Genomic DNA, 27043 nt, shown 5'->3' with positions numbered 1-27043 from the left:
TGGTACATTTCGTAGTTAAAAAGTACGATTTGTTGTGTTTGTTTGTGTCACATCACGTCACGTTACGTTTTAATTTCTGACGCAAATCAGCGATCAAAGTTGGTCAAGGTCAAAATTGCAATTTCAAGACAGTATTTTCGATTCTGTAAAATCTAACAGGATTGTAATTGCGAAATATAAACTCAGGGAGAAAATAATGTTGAAATTTCCTAATTCGCCGTTTTAGAGTATTCGTTTGCGTTTATCTTTCCTTTTGTTATGGGGTGTGTCACCCAGTTTCCTTTCCTTATAAAGGCATGACCTCTGATTTTGGATGCAGTTTAAGTTATCATCCTTTCCGGATTACCCTCGACTTGAGTTCGATATCCTCAAAGATGCTGAAGCACGGTAAAGGACTTAAAAGACCATGAGCTGAGAAAATGATTTGATAGTTAACGCAATGCTTCCATTGGCGTGACAAGCGTTGCGTGACGATCAAATAACGCAATGTTAACTATTTTCACTGACAATCGATTCGAAGGGGGAGGCAGCTGTAGTGCATGTTATATGTCTTCTATTGCCATTATCAAACTGTAATCAGCATGTTAAAATTCAGCTTTTTGCAAAGTTTAAAAAATATTTGTTGGGGCAGGTTTAGGAGGATTTAACTGAATCCAAACATTTTTTCGCAGAAGTACTTCAAATAATGAGTAGCTTCGTTTTAGCGAAAAAAAAATTTTGGGGTTAGGTGCACTTTAAGATTTTGAAACATCAAAATGGCTCTTAGCTCCATCACATTAAGTTTTTTAACCTTGGCAAAAACTTGTGTTTTGCAGACTAATTGCAATTTGATCAAAAGAAAAATGACCACTTAAAGCTAATATTAATTTTAAGGATTTTTTAATGGACTTAACCATTGCTATGGTAGCCCTCCATCATGGAAAAGAACATAATTTGTTACACAATAACAATTTGGGCATTTGTTCAATACCTGTATTATTACATCAACTAAAAAAGAGTGGTAATATTTATTCATCAAAAAATATGAGCTGAAAAATGCTGGAAACCAGTGTGAGCCACCATAACATGCAAATAGGTTTATATGATTATCTCCACAAGCTAGTACTTTTCTTATCGTTGAGACTACCTGTGGTGTCCCACCAGTAAATAGTGCTCTTTGCACCACATGGTAAATCCTTTATTGACCAAGCTTGTTTGGTCAAGATGAGTAAAAATGTAAAAACAAAACAAAACAAAACAAAAAACTAGCTGAGAACACTGGCAAATTTGATAAAAAATATATTCGGTTGAACCCTGCTATTTCAAACTCTGAGAGGAAAACAAAAATAGCTCGAAACAGCAGAGGTTCAAAAATACTGGGTCGACACTAAATATGAAAACAATAATTGATATTTTTTGCATGTAATCAGCATCATGATAGAATGTATTTTTTAATTGACCAAGGGCCAGAAGAAAACACCTAAGATAAAAAAAATTCATTCCAGTACAAGAGTAAAGTGGAACGAAAAGCCCAAATTGTTGCTTTTTAGTTATGTTCTAATGTGGTCTGATGTCATAAACAGGTTGATTTTATGCCAAGGGAAACAAAAATCAGTTTGAGATAGCTGGGAGTTCAAAGTAAACGAGTTTAACATAGCCGATAGTAAATGAATGAAAAAAAAAAATCAAGGGCAAATCCAAGGAAAATGGCTTTGAGTTCAAAATAACAGGGAATTTGAAATAACTGAGTTCGAATTAGAGGGGTCCAGCTGTGTGTGGTGTTATTGTAATACAGCATTTCCAAGTTGCCGTTACCTCTGTTTCTTGGCACACAACCTTTCGTATGGAAATGAGTTTTTCTTGCATGTTCATTGTCTCGCAAATCAAACTCATTTCCATATGAAAGGTTGTGCACCAGCACTCGTTTTGAAACAGAGGTAAAAAGCAACTCGGAAATGGCTTATTAACATCTCTTTCACCAGAAGTATTTGTAACTTTACTTACTGTTTTACATATAATTAACTATTGCATCTCTTTCCTGATCAGTGAAACGTCTTTAATAGACTGAAGAGAAAAAAGTTCCAAAACTGGGTTGTGAGCCACAAGAGCTAATGATCCAGCCTCCATGACCAGAGGGAAGGGTAGAGGGGTCATTCAAACATTTTAAATTGCAAAATCTGGAGTGCAATATTTTCTCAAGGAACTTAGGCCAGGAAACTTCTAGTTCTAATGAAATTTTTTCTCAAGGAACTCAGGCCAGTTTTCTGTGAATACACCTTCTGTAAATTAATAGTTCATTATTACATTTTAGATTCACATATGATGTGCCATAAAGGTGTACTTTCTGACAATATTTTTCAAAAGGGACACATTACAGTAATTTCATGTTATAGCCTTTTTTCTATAACCCTCAACTTCATGGTGTTGCTGTGCCTTTAATTTCAGCTCAGTGAATTTTATTTTCCAGTTATTCTCCATCTGCGGGTCCCGAATAAGTCCAAATGATTGCTCAAAAATTCCAAGGCAATCTGAAAATCTATGAACTGTGCCTCCGACTGATATTTTGACGAGTCCATATGCATCTATTTGGCCCCTTGCTCCACTTACATTTGCATTGAAGACAAGTTTTTCTTTATGCACAAGTTCTCGAAACTTTTCACTGACTGCTAATGATCCTTGAAATTCATCCAGCACTTGGCCACCTGATACCATAAGAACTGAACCTTTGGCATCAGCCCAAAAATGTTGTGGGCCCCATTCCTGTGCTATGTTATCCGGGGACGTATTGAAAGAGTTCAGGATTTTGTAGAACCAGGGAACAAAATATTGTGCTAATTGTTGTCCGTCAATGTTGCTATCGAGTGATGGGGTATTTACATTGCTTGAGACTGCTGCAGTGGGTTTTAAGGCCTCTGTTGTGGGATCAGGTTCATCGTCACTATCCTGAAAATGGAATTCAAAGATTTATTTGGAAAACTCCTCCATAAAAATATCATAGAGCTAAGCCCGCAGCACCAACACATTTTGGACATTAATTTGAGTTAGTGACATTTTATTCCACTTTACTTCTTTCTGCAGTCTTGAACCATTATATGAGACACTTGAACAAATTATACAAATAATACATAAAAGGACTGGAAACTTGTAGTTCTAATGACATTTTTTCATAAAATCTACCCTCAAGTCACTACCTCAAAATTTAAGGAATAAGAAATTGATAGGTTTTTACAACCTCTGATGGGAATCAAAGTGTGCATGTCTTTTTTTCAAGTGCCTCCTTATCTGACACCATTAATCAAGTGCAACAAAAAAAGACAAATTAAATTAGAACTCTTTTACAAGTTGTTTATTGCTTTTTTATCGTATCTCTTTTTCTGTTCATTGGTTTACACATGTCTTAAAGCAATTTGAAATAACCACCATATAACAAAATTCAAGGGCTGGGGGTGTTTTCTTTTTTTTCATTGTTACTTGAGTCATTTTTGCCATGTGACTAATACTGTCGACAAGCAGAAAATCAAAGCTTGCACTGTTGATACTGGGAAAAACTGCAGTAAGCCACCTTAACTTGGTTTTAGAAATTTATGGAGTATAAATAAGTACAGTGAAACCTATATTAAGCGGACCCCACTTAACTATCCCTAATGAGGACCTGCAAGTCCATCACAGTCTATCCTTCCAGCATTTTGTCAGCATTCCCTAACAATAAAATCTTTCACATATAGCCAAATAGAGACCTTCTGTATAGCATTTGTTATTTATGAAGTGGCTATAAAAGCAGCTACAGAAGAAAACTGAAGTCTTGTATAATTTTTGTGAAGCCAGAATAGGCCATTACTGCTACTTGTATCTCTGGAGCCAATGAAAATCTACCACTGGATTTGTTGTTTTCTGTTGAGAATTCTAACCATATGAAGGATAGAGTAAGGAACAGGGAGAGTGCACTGGTGCTGAATATTGCAGCTCAAGAACTACATGTGTCTCTCCTCCTCCTTTTCTTCCTTGTCCGATCTATTTGAGAATCAAATCAATCTTACTGGATTTGGTTAACCAATGGTATCCACTTGACACACAAAGGAAAGTGCAACTTACCTGTTGAGGTGATCCCCAATACAGCATTGCTTTTCTTATCAGACTTGGCTTATCTGACGTAACAGGCTCAATCATGCCATTTTCAGCCAAGTATTGGTAAATGTGTTCCCTTTTCACTTTCTTCCTTCTCAACAACTGAGATGCAGTATGGCTGTAGGTTACTATGGCATCAACTGCCTCTGCAATGAGAGTGATCAGCTAATAATTTATTGTTTTGTACTTTAAATTACTCATCATGCATTCTGAACTCCCTAACAATATTATGATTTTGTTGATCTTTTAGTTATCTTTTACATATAGTTCATGGTCCTTTGGCCATACCATTGCCTTTGTTTGGATAATGGTAACCCCCCATAACACCTGACTTTATACACAGGCTCTATATGGTGCTTGCCGTCTTTCCTTTCTTTCTTTTTACCCTAATAACCTAATCTCCTTTCTTTTGCTTGCTGTACTACTACACACAACTTTTGTTTTATCAATCAATGCTCTTCCAACTTGGCACAATAAGTGGACAAAGGATAACATATAGCCTGCGTAGCTGACAGTTTAGTTTGGGTAGAACATGCAAGCAAGTGGTGAGAGCAGTGATGCCACGAGAAGCCTGGTTGGAGAAACAAGAAACCTCCAGCCCTGATTCCCTGCCATTTTTATCATTCCTGTATGCTGGAGTACGGACTGTTCTCATTGGATTGGAATGCTAACATGTCAATCAAATGTTTTGTTAATCCCCCCAAGGGAAAACTCCAAGGGACAATGCAAATCTTAGCAGGAAAAGCAAAAACATTGAGCCGAATATTTGATAGCTAATATTCTTCGCAAAGATGGAGAAATATAGTTCTAAATCAATCTAAAGTATGAGCGAGAATGGCCGTAAATAGTAATTATTTGTTTCATGAAATTATATCAGTCATCGTCAACTTCGTTTGCGGTGGTTTCATTCTCTTCCCAGTTGCAGATTTGCACGCATGGAATTGTAACACTAAAATGCGTTCTGTAATTTCATTCCACAGGCATTGCAAACACAGAAACGTATCTGATCTGTCAACTTTCAGACCAATCTTCAAGTGCTCAATGCACTAATACTGGCCGGTCTCATTTTGAAATCCTTCAATCTTGAAAATCTTGAAAAGGTTTTGGATCAAAGTATAAGATGTCCTCTCAAATTTCCTGCATTAAATCTTTAACAGGCAATTGCAAAACCCTTGTTTTTTTCATTTCTATTCCTCAACAGGCTTTTCGGCATATGGCCCTTCCCCACCATCATGCTTCCCCTTCTCATTTTTGCAATGCAGACCAAACCTGTCAACAGATTGTCAAAATTGTCCTATACAGGGCAGGATTTCAAATCCACAGTGGCACGCATATTGCATACAGCTGTTTCAACAAAGGTTGTCCTACAAAACTTAAGCATACGCCACAATGCCCAGTGATAGTTTATTGTTACTTAATTTAGGTTCTTGGTGTTTCAGCAAGAAGGAAAGGGAAGCATGAATACAATGCTTGTGCTGTTTCTTTCTATCACGCTGAAACACCTTGCAGCTTCCATCAAGACACCTTAAGCCACCAGTACCCATAATACCTTTCGACATCGTCGCGTACGCTCATACGCTTTTGTGGGACAACCTTTCAAAAAACAGCTGTATAAATAAACATTGGCTAAGTACTGCCCCCCAAACGGGGGGACAGAGTCTTTTTAAAACTTAGAAATATCTGGTGATGAAATCCATTTCACTGCTGCAACCTAGTATACAAAAAGAAGCTCGAAGATGGCCTACCCAAGCTGCAAGTAACTCCGAGACATATTGAAAGAAGAACAAGTGTGCTTATGTAGTGTTATGTACAAATAATTAATCTTACCACTGGCATTTTCTGGTGAAACCAAGCGGTTGGTAACTGTATCGGTAAGTGTTATCAAATCCTGTTGAGGAAGTTTGTTCAGGATGGTTTTGCACCCTTCTTTCTCCTTGTCTGACAACATGATTCAAGCACTGTTCAAATTAAAAATTCAAATCCGAATGGGTAGGAAGCTACTTTCTCTTTCACCATTATGACAGAGCCCACGCGGTTTTGGTCAGTAACCATCTATTTATGCTCATGCGTCTTACGTACACGCAAATAAAAACATGGAGAACGATGTGGCGGGGATTTCGAAAAATTACGAAGGTATGAGTCTTTTACTCCGTAATTAACGAAAGAAAACGCTTGTTATGCAAACTAAAATATATCTTAATACTCCGACCTTAGAACTCTTCTTTTTTTCCCGCCTCGTCCGGTTGAGCACTTGATTTGGAGTTTGGTTTTGTTTCATCACCATGCGCCAATAGCCTGCAAACAGGCTTCTGTTTCGCGCTCGCCGAATTCTTTTTTTTTCCGTCCTCGCCAGGAGTCTGTTCGCAGGCTATGCGTCAATGGTTAGTTTCTACCTCATCTACAGCCGTCTACAGTCAGGGTCACTTGAATCAGCTTGATTAACACTTCTGTTAAAGGCTACAAATTGTAATGTCTTACTGCACTTGGTTAATTTTGATCGATAACCCTTCACAATGTCTAGTCAGGCGATCACACGATGCAATGTTATGTGTCAATTGCACATTAAATGATGTGATTACTTACACCGATCGTTAAATCAGTTTTTTGGCTGCCATGACGCTGAATGGGCCTAAGTTTTGCTAAAAAAGCTATTTTGTACCAAAAAGATAGATTTCCCAAAGATTAGGTACAAAATTGTGCAATATTTCAATTTGGTGCATGCGCATAAGCCAAAATTTAGACTTTTGTTTTTTGGCAATTACCCGTCCCAGTTTTTTTCTTGCCCCTTTCCTCTCCTTTTTCTTGACCCTTTTACTTTCGCTAACTTTTGTGTTGCATATTCTTTCTGGCTGCCCAAAAAAGTTGGGTCTTAATTATAAGGAAAGCCTAGAAATGGGACCTTGATCAATTATAGGTATAGTGGGCCATTTTACCAGTGCTGTTTTTGCACCAAAACTGGTAATGTTGTGTTTTTTCAATTTGCTACGTCAGAATGCCATTGATATCCAAAACTGACTGTGATGTGGAAAGATCTATCCTAGCTCTGCTATTGGCTTATCAAGAATATCTGGTGACATTTTATATTGATGATGTCACAAGTGGTACAAAGAGCACGACCACTCAGGATGTGTATATATGTCCTTGGGGGTCAAAGGGTTAAAACAAAAGCCCTCTAAGAGGACATGTTGTTACTGGATAGTAAATAACCACAGTGGTGCAAAAAAGAATTGCTGAGTTTTAATTTTATTGCAAAATATTTCTTTTGAAATTTAAATACTTGACACATATGTTCTCTGCGTTGGCAGCATAAGGTACCTTTTTACGATGCAAGGATGGCAAGGCCAGGATGGGAAATGGCACTGGACACGGGAATATTTCACTAGTCCCGTCATGTCGCCAAATGTGAAATGCTTTAAGATGTGTATTTTTCGTATAGGACGGTGACTTCAATGACCCAAGCTAGATGTATTGAAAAAAAACTTTTCACAAAACCAATGACATCCTTTAGAGTTAGTGAACAGATGACGCTAAAATTATTCTTCTGCATATAAGTTTATTTGCAGCATCTGTCAGTATTTCAATAATAAAGAATCCAGAATTTGCATATGAAGAAATGAAGCGAAAGATTTTATCAGGTGTATCTTATCAGATGGCTTTTTGCCAGCAGAGCATTTTAGAATCATGTCGGAGAATCCTGACTTAAGGTGAATAGTTTCCGTCTCACTTCACGAGATTCATTGTTCCAAAAGCTTTTGAAAAGTCATGGACTATCTTACTTACTTACTAACATGTCTGATGATATATTGGTGACTGGCTAAAGCCAGTAACCACAAAAAAACAAAATTAGTTATAATTTAAAGGCATGCCTCATTGAGGACACTATGTCTCAATTTTTTTAATTTTCTTGACCAGTACTTTCAATAAGATTTCAAGTAAGTGGCTATCCTGTTTCAGAACCCTTAAGAAAGCAGTAAGAGAAATTCATAACAACTTCCTCCAGAAAGACCACTTTTTCAAAACATTGTTATCCCCCTAGGTGATTAATTTTGGGTAAAACAATGACAATTATATTTAAATCAATCAATCGATCTATCAATCAATCAGTCAGTCAATCAGTCAATCAGTCAGTCAGTCAGTCAGTCAGTCAGTCAGTCAGTCAGTCAGTCAGTCAGTCAGCCAGTCAGTCAGTCAGTCAGCCAGTCATTCAATCAGTCAATCAACCAAAAAAACATTACACTGGTAATTTACAACAGAAGCTTCCATGGAAGCTCTGGCACATGCTGGGTCTTATTGAAAGCACTCATTGTTATCTTGTGTTAAACCATAAGTCCTGTTTATTATGTATAGTAAAGTAGTAAAGTATTGTAATGAAAGTCGTGTAAATAGTTTTGTGCATTGCAATAATAAAAAAAAAACTCATTCTTATCTAATCTTTTTCCATTGTAATTCAAACCTTATGTCACTTCGTATTTGTGTCAACACATCAATGTGATTAGCAATGTTGCAAGATAATGTAGTGAAATGGTCAGAATTGTTTACTTTTACAGGTTCTGTAATGTTACAGCCCAATACACCTACCTCAAGAAATGCTGCTTGTACAACTCCACAGGTACTATGTAAGAAATAGAAAACTGTGTTTTTATAACGTAATAGAAACAAAGAGAAAATGCTTTCTATTCTCTTTAGGAAATACGATGGGCATTGAAAGAAAAGGAAAATGCTAGTTTCTAGAGTTTACTAAAAAGTGAATGTTTGTTAGTTTGCCTTATTAGCAGTTGACACTTTACCCCTTACGTTCTGTCTTTTCTTTTGTGATACCAAAACAGCCTTTCCCATGCACTTTCTCATAAGTAATTTTTTAAAATAATATAATATCTTGAGCACCCATCAAGAGCTGTTTCTCTAATGGTTCCTAAGTCAATGTCTCAACAAACATTTTATTATGACCCACCATCGGCATGCATCTGTAGAGGGATGAGGTCATGCTTCTGTGATGATGGCTCATCTGTGTTCTTTTATTACAATGAGCTATAGACACAGGTGTTAATATGATGAATTTGAAGCAACATGATAGAAAATAGAACATTATTATTATTATTATTATTAGTTTATTTTTTTATTTAAAAAGTTTATCCTGCTTACAGTACAACACGGTTATTGACACTACTTACAATACTAATGCAGCTTCTTTACACCTTTTTTAAAATTTTTGTTAGTACCTTGAATTGATATTTATAATTTGAAGTACATAATTAAATAGCTTATTATTCACTTAGTTTGTAATTTGCAATTACATAGATTTTAATAATTTTGCGTGCACAAATATGATTAAATTACAAGACTTAATTTCAAAAAGAAAAGGGGAAAGAAAAAGAAAAAGAAGACACTATGGATTAGTAAAAGAATGTACAGATTAAGTCTAAGTTAACAACAACAAAATAAAAAAAGGAACTACAGGCAAAGGGATGAAAAGCAAAAGGAAAGGAAAGTTTACAAAAAATTTTCACATATTTTATTGAATATTGTAATTTTGTTGTTTGCATTAGCAATTTCTCACGATATCATTTTTTCTTGTAAGAGTGCTAGTAAGCTGTCAAAACTAAGCTTTTTTTGTGCAAGCAGCCAGACATCATTATTGCAGTAACTTTCTGCAAGAAGCCCTGAATTTTTCAAATTACTTTCATTGCATAAGGCCAATTTTGGTATATTAAAATTATAACATGATGCCAAGCTCTAGAAAAATAAAGAAAAAAGAATTATATATTCAACCTCTTAACCAACCTCAGTGTATCCTCAATTAAGTTTGTTTATGTTTAATTCTCGTAATCCTTGGCACCATGCCAGTGGGGAGCAGGGTTGGCACAGTGGTGAGGGCGCTTTACTCCCACCAATGTGGCCTGGGTTCAATTCAGGCTTGGTGTCATATGTAGGTTGAGTTTGTTGTTGGTTCTTGCCTTGCTCTGAGGGTTTTTCTCTGGGTTCTCTGATATTCATCCTTCCTGAAAACCAACATTTTCAAATTCCAATTCGATCAGGACAGATGACCTGCATGAAAACCAGCTAGGGTTGATGTGGCTTCCTCTGTAAATATTGTACAATTTATGCTAATTATTATCATTTAATATGCTAAAAATTAAAATGAAATTGACCTATTGCTTACATTATAAAAAAGTATGAGGACCATTTCTTCATTTCATGCAATTATATTAGAAATAAGTTATTTCTTTGTAGAACATAGGAACATCTAGTAGCAGATCGTATGGACCACGAAGACCATCCTCGCCATTTGTATCTCCTGTGATAAAGCGCTGTTTTGAAGGTTACTATCAGGTAAAGGATTCAAGTCATGTTCAATATTTAGCTCTTACCAACTTTAAGCAGGAGGTCTGTATGGGAGGATCTTGACTGAGGTCATCAGTACAGACTGAATGCAGTGAGGTCTGTACACGTGACCAAGGTTAAGATTTTCCCATACAGACTGACTAAGCTTGGTTAATAAAATTTTTATCATATGGCAAGCAAGAAAAATTAATTTGTTTAATTTAACAGGTTTGTACTAGCTGAGATTTTGCTTGTGAACGGTGATGAGCTGAACTTAATTCTGCCAAAGTTTGCTTGTCCTCTTTGTTTTTTTTTTTTTTCTCATCAGGCTTTTTGGCACTTCCAATAGTAGATATTGGTAGAGGAAAATAGTCAACACTTAATGACTAGTCCTGAGGGGGAAGAGTGAATTTTGTTTCCTGAGAATATCAATGTCTCCTGAGGCGAAGTCGAGGGAAACATTGAGATTCAAGGGAAACAAAATTCACTGTTCCCCAAGGGACCAGTCATTAAGTGATTTGTTATATAGCAAAACAAATGGGTCGAACTGATGGAAAACAAAATTAATAATCACTTTACAAGACAAATGACGTGTAACAGCAGCCAACATTTTGCGGGTAACAGTTAACTGTTTCCAGTTTGACGTCATAGTTTTCAAAATGTTGCCCGCTCACAGCATTTTTCGGGAAACAGTTTCATTGTTAGATGTCATGTGACGATGAACTAGCCAATGAATGGGCACGCTGTAGTGGGAAAAATTGCCAGCTATATAACAATCAATAATTTTGCATTTTAGTTTGCAATTTTTTCACCCCAAGAGATCATTGGTCTAGTTGCCGGTCTAGATGGGAAAATCTAGACCACTTTCAATATCGATTTCAGCCAAATAAATTCGTGAATTCAGTAGTTCCCAATTCTTTGTGAGACACAGCCATATAACAATGTACTGTATGATATTAATCTACCAACTGTATTTCTAACAGATCAGTTTCACAAATAAATTCCATGTTGCTGTGGGTCTGTTTGGTAATAGATCTCAGATGACATCAAAATGTGGTAAGAACAAAACAGTGGCACCTGGACCATTAGGCGAGTTTGTCACTGATGTTCTCTCTCACCGCATTTCGACTTCTTCTGTGACATAGTACTGAACAGATGCACATCAACATCAACAGTATCTATCCGCCTTATGTTTTATGTAATAAAGAAACAAAAAATGTTAATGATGTCCTCTATACATCTGTCCTCCAATAGATCATAAGTAAGAACCAATCAAAATGCAAGAATTCAATGACTAATTATATAAAGACATAGAAACCTCACCTAATCATCGGAAGTTTCTATTTATTTGATGCATCAGGTAGCTGACCACATTTGGCTTTTTACCTGAAACACATCTATCTGAAGCACTTGGCTAAGATTCACTTAAAGCTAATGACAAACCATTGACTACCAAATGTACCTGATGGAAGCTAGTTTATGACATTTCTAATCTTCCTCTGTCTTCTCAGTGTTGACAGCAATCAAGCCTAGTTGCTTATGTAGTGGAAATTTACATAATTTGATCAAACTAGCATAGATTACAAGGTTGTCATTGTGATGAACCAGGTGGAGGGAGGAAGGAAAGGTATCCCCAGCCCACTCTCCTTTTTAACTCTCCCCCTATTAAGTTAAGTCTGCATGTGAGCCAAGTGGCCCATCAGGCCGGAGCTTATCCCGGTTTCTGTAGCATGAAGCGACTAGGAGTATTTCTACTCCCCCCTGGATGGGATGCTAGTCCATCACAGGGTTACCCCCAGCATTAAGTTCGCCGGTACCCATTTTTACACCTGGGTGGAGAGAGGCACTGTGAGAGTAAAGTGTCTTGCCCAAGAACACAACACAATGTCCCCGGCCAGGGCTCGAACCCGGACCGCACGAGCGCACTAACCATGAGGCTACCACGCCTCCCCTATTACAGTCAGTCATATTTAGTAACTATACATATCTGTGACAAAGATGTTGCCAGTTATAGGTTTACTCAATAAGTTTAATTACTTGAGTAATTAATCAAAATTACTTTCAATTTCACAGGAAAGTTATAGTACACCTAAAAGAGCTAAATGTTTAGGACAAGATCATGAAACTGTGCATGTGAGCACTTTCAGTGAGTCATGTAGAAGAAGCTCCTTAGTGTCAACATCAGAAAATCACATTCCAAGTTGCAGTCAAACTGAACAACCAACTGAGCTGCTGGCAAGAAAAAAGGATTTAATTAAATTGATCCAGGGAAAGGAAGAGTCCTTAAGAAAGCTAAATCTTGTAAAGATGTACAGAAATAAGGTAAGTAGCTAGCTTACAGTTTTTTTGCATGCATACGTTTTCTAAAATATTCACACTGGCACAAACATTTTTAGAGTAAACATGTTTGATACTGGATTGTTTCCAAATGGGATTCAGTCATGCTAAGGGTTTGTACGGGTCCTGAAAAACCTGGAAAGTCCTGGAATTTTGTTGTGGCATTTTCCAGGACTGGAAAGTCCTGGAAAAAGGCTACTGGTCCTGGAAAGTTCTTGAAATCTGTTAAACTCAAGTAAAAAATTTGAAATGTATGACAGACAGTAAGGAGAATTAGCATTGAGATCTTGGGAGTGAAAGGGTTAATGTGAATTTAAGAGTCCTGGAAAAATCAATCTGAGTCCTGGAAAAGTCCTGGAAAAGTCCTGGAAATTTGTTTCTGAAAAAGGGTACGAACCCTGCATGCTTGATTTTCTAATTTATGCAGTCTTACATGGAACTTGCATCACATTATCTATATGACAACACAAACTATCTATATGATGATATACTGTAGAATTCTGAAAGTAACGCCTTCCCTACCTTTCAAAATAGCGGCTCCTGAAAGTATGGTTAAATTTTTACCTTCCTATTGAATCCCAAAAGTAACGGTCCCCTGGGAAGTAATGGCCCACCCTAAAGTAGCAACCCTTGGAAGAAGTCGCTAAAAGAGAAAGTCTCTCTAATCTCAAGCGCAATGCAGATGGAACAGCCTGACTGCATGCATTACTGAATAACTTGAGGGATTATTTGTGATTTTATTTTGAACTTAACTGAATGCTTCTTGAAGCTATGATTTATTACCTGTATTTGTCAGTGTCAAATGGTACAATGTAGTTAGTTGCATTGCGATATAGTGCGACCATTATACTTCCGCCCTACCAGGGCTGTCATTAAGTTTTGAGTCGCCGGTACCCTTGTTCTCCACGTGTCCGCTTTGTCTGAAACGAATGTGAATTACCGTACAAATGTTTTGTAACCATGCGAAAGTAACGGCTACCCAAAATTAGAAGCTATCCAAAAGTAGTGGCCCCTTTTACCTGCTAAATCTGGAAGTAACAGGGGCCGTTACTTTCGGTATTCTACGGTAACGTTGAAAATAGACCTTGATGCTGTTCTGTGGTTAAATTTCACTTGTCGTGCACATTGGGCACTTGCTTCCTACCACAGTAAACCATTTTAGAAATTCATATTTTCCATAGAAAGCTTGGCTTTATCTACTGGTGTGGTAACCCGTAGTGGTCGTTAACTTTTCTCATTTGCATTACAATACGATCCAACATGCATGCAAGAGAATTTCTGCAATTCTGTGGTTCTTGCCTGAGATTGCCTCGCATTCACATTGGATTACATTATAATACCAATGAAAAAAGGTAACCATGAAAAGACTATTTTGCATAACATTACTTTTATTCTGATTCTTTTAGATTGTGCAGTTTCAGAAAATAGGGGGGGAAATTAAATGGCCCGCCACCCCCACCCCTCTGGAAATTTGAATTAAGCTTCATACGTTTCTTTAAATTTTTGGTCTCAGAGAACCCCCACCCCCAGGAAATTCCAGTCCCTTCTGTGGGAGGAGTACGGATATTTTCTGGAACGACACATTCATCGGAAATGCTAGAAATAAGTTGTCGTAATTTATTCATGTTGTAGAATGACCTCAAAGAGCTTCAATGTTTGATAGACAAGTGGCGGACTGTAAGTCAGGAGGCTGCCGAGAGACTGTTGGACAAAATACCGGTTGATCTTAAACCTACCATGGGCCAGCTTTTGTCAAACCTTCAAGTCGATAAAGAACTTATTCACTACTCTGATGCAGATGAGGGGTTCTACTGAAAGGTAACTGTAGGTTACACATCTTGATTTTGTTCCAATTTAATTTTGGAGACTAGATATAATGACGCCATACTGGCCGCCAGCATAATTACAATACTTGCAAAAAATTTCGGACAAAAAAGTGTCTCAAAATAGAACTGTCCGAAATTTTTAAGCGTCCGAAATATTTACAGTACAGAGTGCCGGAAACTTTAAGTAATTCCATAACTCTTACTTCCCTTTGTGGAGCAAACTCTATTTGAGACACTGCCTGGGATTCGTAATTTCGAAATTAATTAGAATCTGTGTTATTTTCTCCTCGGTGTATCTGTAAAACCTTCAGGGTGCAGTAAAACTATCATTTTCATAGATATTGTTTCAGTCTAATTCGGGTTTTGTTGGCATAATTTTACTTGATTTACGCTTCAGCAAAGTGTCCGAAATTTTTTCTCGACATTTGTCCGACATGAGATAAAAAGTGTCGGAAAATGGAACGACCGAAATTTTAAATCCAAGTATTGTAGGAAATAAAATGAACAAAGTAAATTCAAGGCTAAGAACAACGCAAATTCTCGAGCAATACCTTGTTTGTGGGAATAATGACATGAAAAACCATAAAACAGTGTTACACTGTGTCGATTCGACACAGTGTGTTGATAACGTCTCATTCAGACTTCGTTCTACAGTAACACTAAGCTGTTTTGTCCCTTCGTAAATAACTCCAAAAGTGAGGTGTTCTGAGTAGGGCATCGTTTTGAACACCCGAATTAAAGGGACACTCGCGACGAGTTTGCTGTACTTTTGGTCAAAAATGTGCTAAAACAATGTTTTCACCGATTTTTTCAGGACACCGCGACCGAATTTTCAATCCTCTGCCAACCTTTTTCAAATTTGACTTCACAATCTTATTCGAAAAAACTAGCACGTGGCCAAAAAACAAAGGTGTCAAACTCTACAAATTACACCGGCATAACAGCGGAAACCACGCTGACCATTTTAATATTTATTTTTATATTCCCAAGGTCTTCTTTGTCGGCCAAATTTCAAAATGGCGGTTACGATGATCTTCCGTCACTGTTACTCAGTAAGGACAATTCTTCACGCTCTTATAATCAAGTGATTACCAAGAATCTTCTTCAACGATGGTGGTCTTCGGCCATCGTAGCTTGATTAAAAATATAACACAAATAGCGGTGGCAAATATTTTTGTTTATCACCGCTGTTTGTGTTATATTTCTTATATTTTTCACGTTGCACCGGTCAACGCCACCAAATATCATCAAGTGTTGTTGTGATGTAACACGTGTTCCTTCTTTGCTGAGTGCTGAGGACAACAAACATACTTGACACTTGCGGTTGAAAAGTAAAACGCTGCCGTTCGTCAGCTGTTGATCACTAATAAAAAGAGCAAAGATCAGCACACTTTCACTAGTTTCATTCGGCAGACAGCCAAACCACAGCAATTCCAGAAAACATTTGCTACATCAACGTTTTTATTCTAAGCTTGAGAATGTACTTTTCAGCCATTTGCATCATTCTCTGTGCCCTTTACATCCACTCAGCCTGTTGTGGTCTCGTCACTGAGAAGTTGAAACTGTCTCAGATCTCTGAAGGTTGTCCGCCGGGAGTCTGGACCTGTTCAACTGGTAAGCGATCAGAAATTGCCAAAGTGGATGACATTTCTCAGACGGTGCAACGACCAGCTGTAAAATCTTATCCTTCGGGAATTTGGACACGAGACGAACTTGAAGAAACTGTACAATTAACAGACAAAGAAGACCCAGAACGTTGTCCCCCAGGAATTTTGGTCCATAAAAAGAAAGGAATATTGAAGCAGATGTTAAAGAAAGCACTCAAAACATCCCAACAAGATGGTAGTCTTGTAGCCAAGGTCAACCCGTCCCAGGTCTCTAATGATGCTTGTCCACCAGGAGTCTGGACATGTTCAAGAGGAAAGAGATCTGAGAATACCAATGAAGGCCAAGTTGAGGTTCTAGTCCTGGATGAATCGTCCTCAAATAACATTGTTAAAGAGCAAAATTCTCTGCGTTTGGAGCGACGACGAGCCACAAAATCGTGTCCCCCAGGAATGTGGATTTGTGATCAAGAACTGAAGCGAGTATTCACTCGTCAATTTTTCAATCCCAGAACATAACAATTGTCCCAGTAAAAAATAAAAAGAGTTGATACTATGGCAACCTTCAATAGGGAAGTTAGCTGCTTTAGAATAAAGAGGCCTTTTGTAGGATCGTAATTCGTAAATTACAGAGGGATAGCTTTTACTTAACATCTCACATTGAGATGTAATACACATTCAGTATCAAAGAGATCGGAAGATTACCAAGGAAGGCCAAGTTCAAGCTCTAGTAATGGATGAATCGTCCTCGAATAACATGGTTAAAGCCGAGGACAATTCTCCCAGGTCGAGGCAGCAACGAGCCACAAAGTCCTGTCTCCATGAATGTGGGTTTGTGATGAAGTCATCAAGAGCTGAAGGAGCTTTGTGTGTTATGAAGTCAAGAACACTGTGATGTTGAGTCATGGTGAAGCCAGTAGTCACTCGTCAATTTTTCGATCTGAAGACATTATAAATTTTGTCACAGTAATGTTATGTTAAACTTTGTGGTAAAGAAAGCTTATCTAGAAGAAAAACACTCTAACATATTTATTTAAGAAAAAAAACATTGTCGAGCTAGTGTTGTTATGCACTTCCCATTACACCAGGTGTACTTTATTTAAAAGTTTTTAATAAAGATTGCAGTATCTCCCAGACTAAAGAAATTGAGGGAAAGGCGAAATTCTTTTTCTACATATGTACGTATCACCGTATTACGTTAGCCTGCGAAATTAGCTTCTTCTCCCCTCCCTCCAAAGTGTGTTTTTCTGTGCACATGCGAAACTCTGACGCTCGGGTTTTCACGGCTCTACGCCGTCTTGAGAGTAGCCTGTGAACAGGCTCTCTAGTCAAGGGGGGAAGGAAAAGCGGGAAGTAGAAAGAGGAGAAAAGAGAGATGAGGGGAGTGGACGCCCCACCCTTGACGTTATTCCCCCTCGGCGACTTCACTCTCTTTGAGTTTCTTCTCGACCTTTCCTGTTCCACGACCTAACTTCAGAGCTTTTTCCTAAACAAAACCACACAATATCATAAACAACATACAAAACAGTCCACAGATTCGCGGGTGAACATCTACATTAGCAGTGCCAGTAACGAACAGCGACGCCGGACAAAGATAAATATGACACCCGTGATAAGAAGCAGCATAAATTGCAACAGTTAATCAAACAGCCGGGCCCCGGCGTAATAACACAAAATGCAAGTAACCAACATTTTCACGGAATATTTCAAACTTTGTCCCTCCAGAGGTAGCATTTAGAGAGCTTAAAACATATCTTGCAGTATAAATGAGCGGAAAAATGGGTCCAGAAGGGGGCAGGGTCCTGATCCCGCATTCCCGCTCCTTTTTCACTCCCAACGAGTTTGCCAAGCGGAAAGGTCTCTGACGAGTCCCATGGCCGGGACGAAACGAGCTGCGTAAGAGTAGCCAGTGTATTGTCACAAGTAACTGTCAACTTTATTGTCAATCTTTAAAGACTCCTGTAAAAAGAAATAGCTTTTTGTACCTCATAGGTACGATAAAAGAGCACGATATGGCAATCGTGACCTTGAGGTTTTCTCCGAAGCCTTTACTCTTAGCGATTTCAGCTAACCCAGTGAAGCTTTTAAGTGCTTCACGAAATTGAACAGGTCTTTGTGTTCGTCGCCGCTCAGCGGAATCTTGAATTACTCTTTGTGGATCGCCGAGGTTTTGGCGCTAGAACTAGAAGTATCGTCGGTGGCCGCAAGTTAAAATGAGACCAAAACTCTTACTGTAGCAGAGCTGGCAGCACTATTTGAGTGGATGACATTTCTCAGACGGTGCAACGACGTGCTGTAAAATCTCATCCTTCGGGAATTTGGACACGAGACGAACTTGAAGAAACTGAACAACTAACAGACAAAGAAGACCCGGAAAGTTGTTCCCCAGGAATGTTGGTCCATGAAAAGAACAGACTGTTGAAGCAGAAGCTTAAGAGAGCACTAAAACCATCCCAACAAGATGGTAGTCTTGTAGCCAAGGTCAACCCGTCCCAGGCTTGTCCGCCAGGAGTCTGGACATGTTCAAGAGGAAAGAGATCCGAGATTACCAATGAAGGCCAAGTTGAAGTTCTAGTCCTGGATGAATCGTCCACAAATAACATTGTTAAAGAGCAAAATTCTCCGCGTTTGGAGCGGCGACGAGCCACAAAATCGTGTCCCCCAGGAATGTGGGTTTGTGATCAAGAAATGAAGCGAGTATTCACTCGTCAATTTTTTAAACTCAGAACATAACATTTGTCGCAGTATAAAATAGAAAGAGTTGATACAATTTCAATTTTAAAATAGGAAAGACAGCTGCTTTAAAATAAAGAGGCCTTTTGCAGGATCGTAACTCGTAAATTACAAAGGGATAGTTTTTACTTACATTGAGATGTAATACACATTGAGTATTGAAGAGATCGGAAGCTTGCCAAGGAAGGCCAAGTTCAAGCTCTAGCAATGGATGAATCGTCCTCGAATAACATGGTCAAAACCGAGGAAAATTCTCCGAAGTCGAGGTAGCAACGAGCCACAAAGTCGTGTCTCCGTGAATGTGCGTTTGTGATGAAGTCGTCAAGAACTGAAGAAGCTTTGTGTGCGATGAAGTCAAGAACACCGTGATGTTGAGTCATGGTGAAGCGAGTAGTCACTCGTCAATTTTTCGATCTGAAGACATCATAACTTTTGTCGCTGTAATGTTATATTAAACTTTGTGGTGAAGAGAGTTTATCTAGAAGAAAAACACCTAACATATTTATTTAAAAAAAAAAAAAAAACATTGTCGGGCTAGTGTTGTTATGCACTTCCCGTTACACCAGGTGCGCTTGTTTTTAAAGTTTTTAATAAAGATCGCGGTATCTCCCAGACTAATGAAATTGAGAGAAATGCGAAATTCTTTTTCTACATATGTACATATCACCGTATTACTTTAGCCTGCGAAATTAGCCTCTTCTCCCTTCCCTCCAAAGTGTTGTTTATTGTGCACATGCGAAACCCTGACGCTCGGGTTTTCACGGCTCTACGCCGTCTTGAGAGTAGCCAGTAAACAGGCTCCCTAGTCAAGGGGCGAAGGGAAAGCGGGAAGTAGAGAGAGGAGAAAAGAGAGATGAGGGGAGTCGACGCCCCAACCCGAACCCCACTCCCCCTTGGCGACTTCACTCTCTTTCCGTTCCTTCTCGATCTTTCACAACGTGGAGCTGGATGAACAATCATAGTAAGAACTCCTAAATTCAAAGCTTTTTCCTGGGCAAAACCACACAGTATCATAAACAACACGAAAATAGTTCAGAGACTTGCGCGTGAACATCTGCATTTGCATTGCCAGAACGAACAAACTGGAAGGGCAAAATGCGCGATGATATTGATGGAAGAAACATAAGAACATCTCTCTAAGACAGACTTATAGCTTTCCACAACAGACTTATAGCTTTCCACAAGGAAAGCTACAGCTATCTCTGGCGAAGCCGGACAAAGGTAAATATGATACCCGTGATAAGAAGCAGCATAACTTGCAACATTTAATGAAACAGCCGGGCCCGGCGTAATAATACAAAATGCAAGTAATCAACATGTTCATGGATCGCCGAGGTTTTCGTGCTAGACCTGGAAGTATCGTCAGTCGGCGCAAGATAAAACGAGACCAAAACTCGTACTGTAGCAGAGCTGGCATCACTATTTGCCATATCTAGGGCCTCTAGTGGTTAAGCTGTTGAAAAAATCCCATCAAGATTACAATAAATGTGAACCTGTGAAGAGACGGAAGAGCTTGAGCAATTGAGTTAATTGAGCATCGAGTCAATAACTGGTATGCTATTACACCACGTGCACTTTTTTGGCATCTGGTTGAAACAAAATACCCTCTGAGAGTTTCAATCAGATAACTATTAACCAAGGATACTCTATAATTTGGTTTAAAAGCGTACGCCACTTAGCGCTCGCCTAGTTGATTCTCTTTGGCCGCTAGAAGGTTTATTTGGGTCGTGACTATTTCCCGAATTTCTGACAGACAGGCGAAAAAAATCCCGCATCCCGTGCCCAAATTTTGGCGAGACCCGCTTCCGGGGAAGCAGTCAAATCCTAGGTCGCGTCAAGATATTTATCGTTTTCCCGATTATCGCACCTATTTTTGTAAAATGCCGGATCCCGATCGAGGATACCCTTCCAGACCATCGAAGCACGTCGCAAAAAGAAAAAAAAAAACAGGTGTCAAACTCTAGAAATAAGACACGGTTAACAGCGGAAACCACAGACCATTTTGATATTTATTGCAATATTCCCAGGGTATTGTTTGTCGTTCAAATTTCAAAATGGCGGTTACGGTAATCTTGCGTCACTGTTACTTAGTAAGGAAGTTTCTTAACGCTGTTATAATCAAGTGATTACCCGGCCAAGAATCGTCTCCAACGCAGATATTTGAAATATTATATAAACTCTTGGTCTTCGGCCATCGTAGCTTGATTAAAAATATAGCACAAACATCGGTGATAAATATTTTTTGTTTATCATCGCTGTTTGTGTTATATTTCTTATATTTTTCACGTTGCACCGGTCCAAAGCCAACAAGTATCATTAAGTGTTGTTGTGATGTCGGTAACACGTGTTCCTTCTTTGCTGAGAACAACAAACATACATTTTCATTACCAGCAGCGGAGAATACTTGACACTTGCGGTTGCAAAGTACGTAAAACGTTGCTGTTCGTCAGCTGTTGATCGCTAATAAAAAGAGCAAAGATCAGCACACTTTCACTAGTTTTATTCGGCAGACAGCCAACCTAGAACCAGAGCAATTCCAGAAAACAGTTGATACATCAACGTTTTTATTCTAAGCTTGAGAATGTACTTTTCAGCCATTTGCATCATTTTCTGTGCCTTTTACATCCACTCCGCCTGTTGTGGTCTCATCACTGAGAAGTTGAAACTGTCCAGGGTCTCGGAAGCTTGTCCGCCGGGAGTCTGGACCTGTTCAACTGGTAAGCGATCAGAGATTGCCAAAGTGGATGACATTTCTGAGACAGTGCAAGGACCTGCTGTAAAATCTTATCTTTCGGGAATTTGGACACGAGACGAACTTGAAGAAACTGTACAATTAAGAGAGAAAGAAGACCCGGAAAGTTGTTCCCCAGGAATGTTGGTCCATAAAGAGAAAAGAATATTGAAGCAGAAGCTTAAGAAAGCACTCAAAACATCCCAACAAGATGGTAGTCTTGTAGCCAAGGTCAACCCGTCCTAGGCCTCTAATAATGCTTGTCCGCCAGGAGTCTGGACATGTTCAAGAGGAAAGAGATTTGAGAATACCAATGAAGGCCAAGTTGAGGTTCTAGTCCTGGATGAATCGTCCTCAAATAACATTGTTAAAGAGCAAAATTCTCCGCGTTTGGAGCGACGACGAGCCACAAAATCGTGTCCCCCAGGAATGTGGATTTGTGATCAAAAACTGAAGCGGGTATTCACTCGTCAATTTTTTAAACTCAGAACATAACATTTGTCGCGGTATAAAACAAAAAGAGTTGATACTATAACAACGTTCAACAGTGAAGAAAGCTGCTTTAGAGTAAAGAGGCCTTTTGCAGGATCGTAATTCGTAAATTTCAAAGGGATAGTTTTACTTGACATCTCACTTTGAGATGTAATACACATTCAGTGTTAAAGAGATCGGATCTTGATTGCCAACGAAGGCCAAGTTCAAGCTCTAGTAATGGATGAATCGTCCTCGAATAACATGGTTAAAGCCGAGGAAAATTCTCCCAGGTCGAGGTAGCAACGAGCCACAAAGTCATGTGCCCATGAATGTGGGTTTGTGATGAAGTCATCAAGAGCTGAAGGAGCTTTGTGTGTTATGAAGTCAAGAACACTGTGATGTTGAGTCACGGTGAAGCGAGTAGTCACTCGTCAATTTTTCAAACTGGAGACATCATAAATTTTGTCACAGTGATGTTAGGTTAAACTTTGTGGTAAAGAAAGTTTATCTAGAAAAAAAACACGCTAATATTTTTATTTTTAAAAAAAACATTGTCGGACTAGTGTTGTTATGCACTTCCCGTTGCACCAGGTGTACTTTTTTTTAAAGTTTTAAATAAAGATTGCAGTATCTTCTAGACTGATGAAATTGAGAGAAAGGCGAAATTCTTTTTCTACATATGCACGTGTAACCGCAATACGTCAGCCTGCAAAATTAGCCTCTTCTCCCCTCCCTCCAAAGTGTTATTTTCTGTGCACATGCAAAACCTTGACGCTCGGGTTTTCACGGCCTTACGCCATCTTGAGAGTAGCCTGTAAGCAGGCTCTCTAGTCGAGGGGCGAAGGGAAAGCGGGAAGAAGAAAGAGGAGGAAAGAGAGATGAGGGGAGTCGACGTCCTAACCCCAACCCCGCTCCCCTCGGCGACTTCACTCTCTTTCAGTTCCTTCTCGATCTTTCCTTTTCCACAACGTGGAGCTGGATGAACAATCATAGTAAGAACTCCTAAATTCAGAGCTTTTTCCTGAACCAAACCACGCAATATCGTGAACAACACGCAAAATAGTCGAGAGAATTGCGCTTGAACCTCCAATTTTGCAGTGCCAGAACGAACAAACTGGAAGGACAAAAAGCACGATGAAATTGATGGAAGAAACATAAGAACGTCTCTGAAAGACAGACTTATAGCTTTCAGAAGGAAAGCTACAGCTATCTCTGGCTAAGCCGGACAAAGATAAATATGACACCCGTGATCAGAAACAGCATAACTTGCAACATTTAATCAAACAGCCGGGCCCGGCGTAATAATACAAAATGCAATTAACCAACATGTTCACAGATCGCCGAGGTTCTGACGCGAGACGTGGAAGTATGGTCGGTTGGCGCAAGATAAAACGAGACCAAAACTCGTACTGTAGCAGAGCTGGCATCACTATTTGACATATCTACGGCCATCTAGCGGTTAAGCTGTTAAAAAGATCCCATCAAGGTTACAATAAATGTGAACCTCTGAAGAGACTGAGGAGCTTGAGCGATTGAGTTAATTGAGCATCGAGTTAATAACTGGTATGCTATTACACCACGTGCACTTTTTTGGCATCTGGTTGAAACAAAATACCCTCTGACAGTTTCAGTTAGATAAGTATTAACGAGGAACACTCTATAGTTTGATTTAAAAGCATACACCCCTTAGCGCTCGCCTGGTTGATTCTCTTGGGCCGCTAGAAAGTTTATTTGGGTCGTGATGATTTCCCGAATTCCCGACAGACTGGGAAAAAAAATCCCCATCCCTTGCCCAAATTTTGGCGAGTTCCGCTTCGCTAGGAGCAGTCAAATCCTGGGTCCCGTCAAAATATTCATCGTTTTCCCGATTCCCGCACCGTATTTTGGGTAAATACCGGATCCGGAGAATACCCTTCCAGACCCCCGAAAAAAACTAGCACTTTGGAAAAATAAGAGGTGTCAAACTCTACAAATTACACGCGGATAACAGCGGAAACCACACAGACTATTTTAATATTGCCAGGGTCTTCTTTGTCGTTAAAATTTCAAAATGACGGTTACGGTGATCTTGCGTCACTGTTACTTAGTGAAGAAGTCTCTTAACGCTCTTATAATCAAGTGATTACCAAGAATCGTCTTCAACGATGGTGTTCTTCGGCCATCGTAGCTTGATTAAAAATATAACACAAACAACGTTGATAAATATTTTTTGTTTATCACCGCTGTTTCTGTTATATTTCTTATATTTTTCACGCGTCACAGGCCCAACGCCACCAAGTATCATCAAGTGTTGTTGTGATGTAACACGTGTTCCTTCTGTGCTGAGAACAACAAACATACAATTTTCATTACCAATAGCGGAGACTACTTGACACTTGCAGTTGAAAAGTAAAACGTTGCTGTTCGTCAGCTGTTGATCGCTAATAAAAAGAGCAAAGAACAGCACACTTTTACTAGTTTCATTCGGCAGAACCAGAGCAGAACCAGAACCTAGAACCAGAGCAATTCCAGAAAACAGTTGATACATCAACGTTTTTGTTCTAAGCTTGGGAATGTACTTTTCAGCCATTTGCATCATTTTCTGTGCCTTTTACATCCAGTCAGCCTGTTGTGGTCTCATCACTGAGAGGTTGGAACTGTCTCAGGTCTCTGAAGGTTGTCCCCCGGGAATCTGGACCTGTTCAACTGGTAAACGATCAGCGATTGCCAAAGTGGATGACATTTCTCAGACGGTGCAACGACCTGCCGTAAAATCTTATCCTTCGGGAATTTGGACACGAGACGAACTTGAAAGAGCTGTACAATTAAGAGAGAAAGAAGACCCGGAAAGTTGTTCCCTAGGAATGTTGGTCCATAAAAAGGACAGACTGTTGAAGCAGAAACTTAAGAGAGCACTCAAAACATCCCAACAAGATGGTAGTCTTGTAGCCAAGGTCAAGCCGTCCCAGGCTTGTCCGCCAGGAGTCTGGACATGTTCAAGAGGAAAGAGATCCGAGATTACCAATGAAGGCCAAGTTGAGGTTCTAGTCCTGGATGAATCGTCCTCAAATAACATTGTTAAAGAGCAAAATTCTCCGCGTTTGGAGCGGCGACGAGCCACAAAATCGTGTCCCCCAGGAATGTGGGTTTGTGATCAAGAAATGAAGCGAGTATTCACTCGTCAATTTTTTAAACTCAGAACATGACATTTGTCGCGGTATAAAATAGAAAGAGTTGATACAGTGGCAACCTTCAATAGGGAAGACACCTGCTTTAGAATAAAGAGGCCTTTTCCAAGATCGTAATTTGTAAATTACAAAGGGATAGTTTTTACTTGACATCTCACACTGAGATGTAATACACATTCAGTATTAAAGAGATCGGAAGATTGCCAAGGAAGGCCAAGTTTAGGCTCTAGTAATGGATGAATCGTCCTCGAATGACATGGTTAAAGCCGAGGAAAATTCTCTCAAGTTGTGGTAGCAACGAGCCACAAAGTAATGTCACAGTAATGTTATGTTAAACTTTGTTTTGAAGAAAGCTGATCTTGTAGATATTCACGCTAACATGTTTATTTTTAAAAAAAACATGGTCGGGCTTGTGTTGTTATGCACTTCCCGTTACACCAGGTGTACATTTTTTTAAAGTTTTAAATAAAGATTGCAGTATCTCCCAGACTAATGAAATTGAGAGAAAGGAGAATTTCTTTTTCTACATATATACGTATCACCGTAGTAGGTTAGCACGCGAAATTAGCCTTTTCTCCCCTCCCTCCAAAGTGTTATTTTCTGTGCACATGCAAAACTCTGACGGTCGGGTTTTCACGGCTCTACGCGATCTTGAGAGTAGCCTGTCTCTAGTCGAGGGGCGAAGGTAAAGCGGGAGGAAGAAAGAGGAGAAAAGAGAGATGAGAAGAGTTGACGCCCCGCCCCCCAACCCACTCCCTCTCGGCCACTTCAGTGTGATCCAGTTCCTTCTTGACCTTTCCGGCCACGGTCAAACCCTTCCAGCCGGAGCCTGTTCACAGACTATCTTGAGAGCGAAGTGACGTGCTGCTGGAGGACCTTTAAAGAGAGGTTTTACTTTGTGATTAAGTGAGAACTAAAGGTTAGGCAGCGCGAGCAAAGATTTTTTCCTTTAATTTCTTCGTTTTCTCCTTAGATTTAGCTTACGGAACATTCCAGACAGCGTTTCATGACGTTTCCACGCACTCGAAGTTCCTCAAAATACTCTGCTATGCGTTTTATTAGAGACCTTTAGATCCACGTTTATTACCGCAAACGTCTAACTTGGGTTTGAGGTTAGATGTTTGCCGCTCGCCGTTCGTACGTTAGTAGATTTCGATTGGATTAGATTGGAGTAAATTGTAGCGACTAGGAATCATCCTCTCAATGCAATGGAAATTGTCAAAATTACTCAATTAACAAAAGAAAAATATATAGAAAATGTTTTCTAGGATGTGAAACTTTCTAAACAAATAACGCATCATAAAACACACGTTCGTCTTAAGCCGCCGCCATATTGGATTTCCACTAAGGATTAGTGCCTTTCTACAAACAACAATAAAAGGCTAGGTAGTTGTTGATTTGCCTGAAAAAGTTATCTGTTTCGTAGAAAAAGGGTTATTTTACTCGATTTCAGCGTTTGCACGTGGCATCTAAAAGTCTCTATTTACAACTCTCTTCTTGGTGTTTTAAAATGTGATGAAACAGTCTCTCTCGTGTTTGATGGATTATACGTAGAAGGACGTTTCGAACTCAAATTCGTTTTGGTCTCAACTGTAACATGATAGGGTTTTATTAACTCAGTGAGCTGAAAGACAACTTCAATAAGCAGTTTAACCTTTTTAAAGCACGTTCTCGCGATTTATTATCATAGCATACTTGATTTTTTTCAAATAATCCGAACATCAACGCAAGGCCAGTTGCTTAACC

At 39.1% G+C, this 27043-nt stretch overlaps 3 protein-coding genes across 6 annotated transcripts in view; 1 reads left to right on the top strand and 2 right to left on the bottom strand.

Annotated features, from left to right (window-relative positions):
* Positions 1–17: 17 nt before the first annotated feature.
* Positions 18–9084, bottom strand: LOC145478733 (uncharacterized protein C3orf38 homolog). Of its 2 annotated transcripts, XM_081456856.1 has the most exons (5): positions 9056–9084; positions 8683–8716; positions 5932–6062; positions 4072–4250; positions 18–2922 (listed from the first exon to the last, which is right to left on the bottom strand). In XM_081456856.1, exons 3-5 carry the CDS (start codon positions 6050–6052, stop codon positions 2362–2364), a joined length of 861 nt encoding a protein of 286 aa, XP_081312982.1. In that variant the 5' UTR covers positions 6053–6062; positions 8683–8716; positions 9056–9084; the 3' UTR covers positions 18–2361. The 2 variants fall into 2 exon arrangements, with proteins under 2 accessions (XP_081312982.1, XP_081312974.1); XM_081456848.1 differs by lacking the exons at positions 8683–8716; positions 9056–9084 and having other exon boundaries at positions 5932–6065.
* LOC145478842 (swi5-dependent recombination DNA repair protein 1 homolog) overlaps positions 6121–27043 on the top strand; it is a 24530-nt gene continuing 3607 nt past the window's right edge. The window contains exons 1-5 of one of the 3 annotated variants that reach the window (XM_081457034.1): positions 6121–6237; positions 8652–8713; positions 10336–10434; positions 12499–12747; positions 14395–14580. In XM_081457034.1, coding sequence (XP_081313160.1) covers positions 6198–6237; positions 8652–8713; positions 10336–10434; positions 12499–12747; positions 14395–14577 — 633 coding nt within the window. In that variant the 5' untranslated portion in view covers positions 6121–6197 and the 3' untranslated portion in view covers positions 14578–14580. Of the gene's footprint in view, positions 6238–8086; positions 8721–10335; positions 10435–12498; positions 12748–14394; positions 14581–27043 lie in introns of those variants that run through there. The other 2 variants (XM_081457040.1, XM_081457027.1) reach the window with 2 other exon arrangements.
* The window catches only part of LOC145478976 (uncharacterized), a 2012-nt gene continuing 1750 nt past the window's right edge, over positions 26782–27043 (bottom strand). Inside the window, exon 2 of the mRNA XM_081457201.1 lies at positions 26782–27043. This exon is cut by the window's right edge and continues 646 nt beyond it. The gene's annotated coding sequence lies outside the window, so the exon portion shown is untranslated.

Source organism: Orbicella franksi, chromosome 1 (genome assembly GCF_964199315.1).
Source record: "Orbicella franksi chromosome 1, jaOrbFran1.1, whole genome shotgun sequence".
Taxonomy (NCBI): domain Eukaryota; kingdom Metazoa; phylum Cnidaria; class Anthozoa; order Scleractinia; family Merulinidae; genus Orbicella; species Orbicella franksi.
Note: the sequence above shows the minus strand (reverse complement) of the source record. Positions and strands in the feature narration are given on the sequence as shown.

Coding starts and splice junctions, on each gene's coding strand:
- LOC145478733 (XM_081456856.1), bottom strand. CDS start 6,052: ATGTTGTCAGACAAGGAGAAAGAAGGGTGCAAAACCATCCTGAACAAA. Junction 4,251..5,931: donor TTCACCAGAAAATGCCAGTG/GTAAGATTAATT, acceptor CTCTCATTGCAG/AGGCAGTTGATGCCATAGTA. Junction 2,923..4,071: donor ATTGGGGATCACCTCAACAG/GTAAGTTGCACT, acceptor TTCCATTTTCAG/GATAGTGACGATGAACCTGA.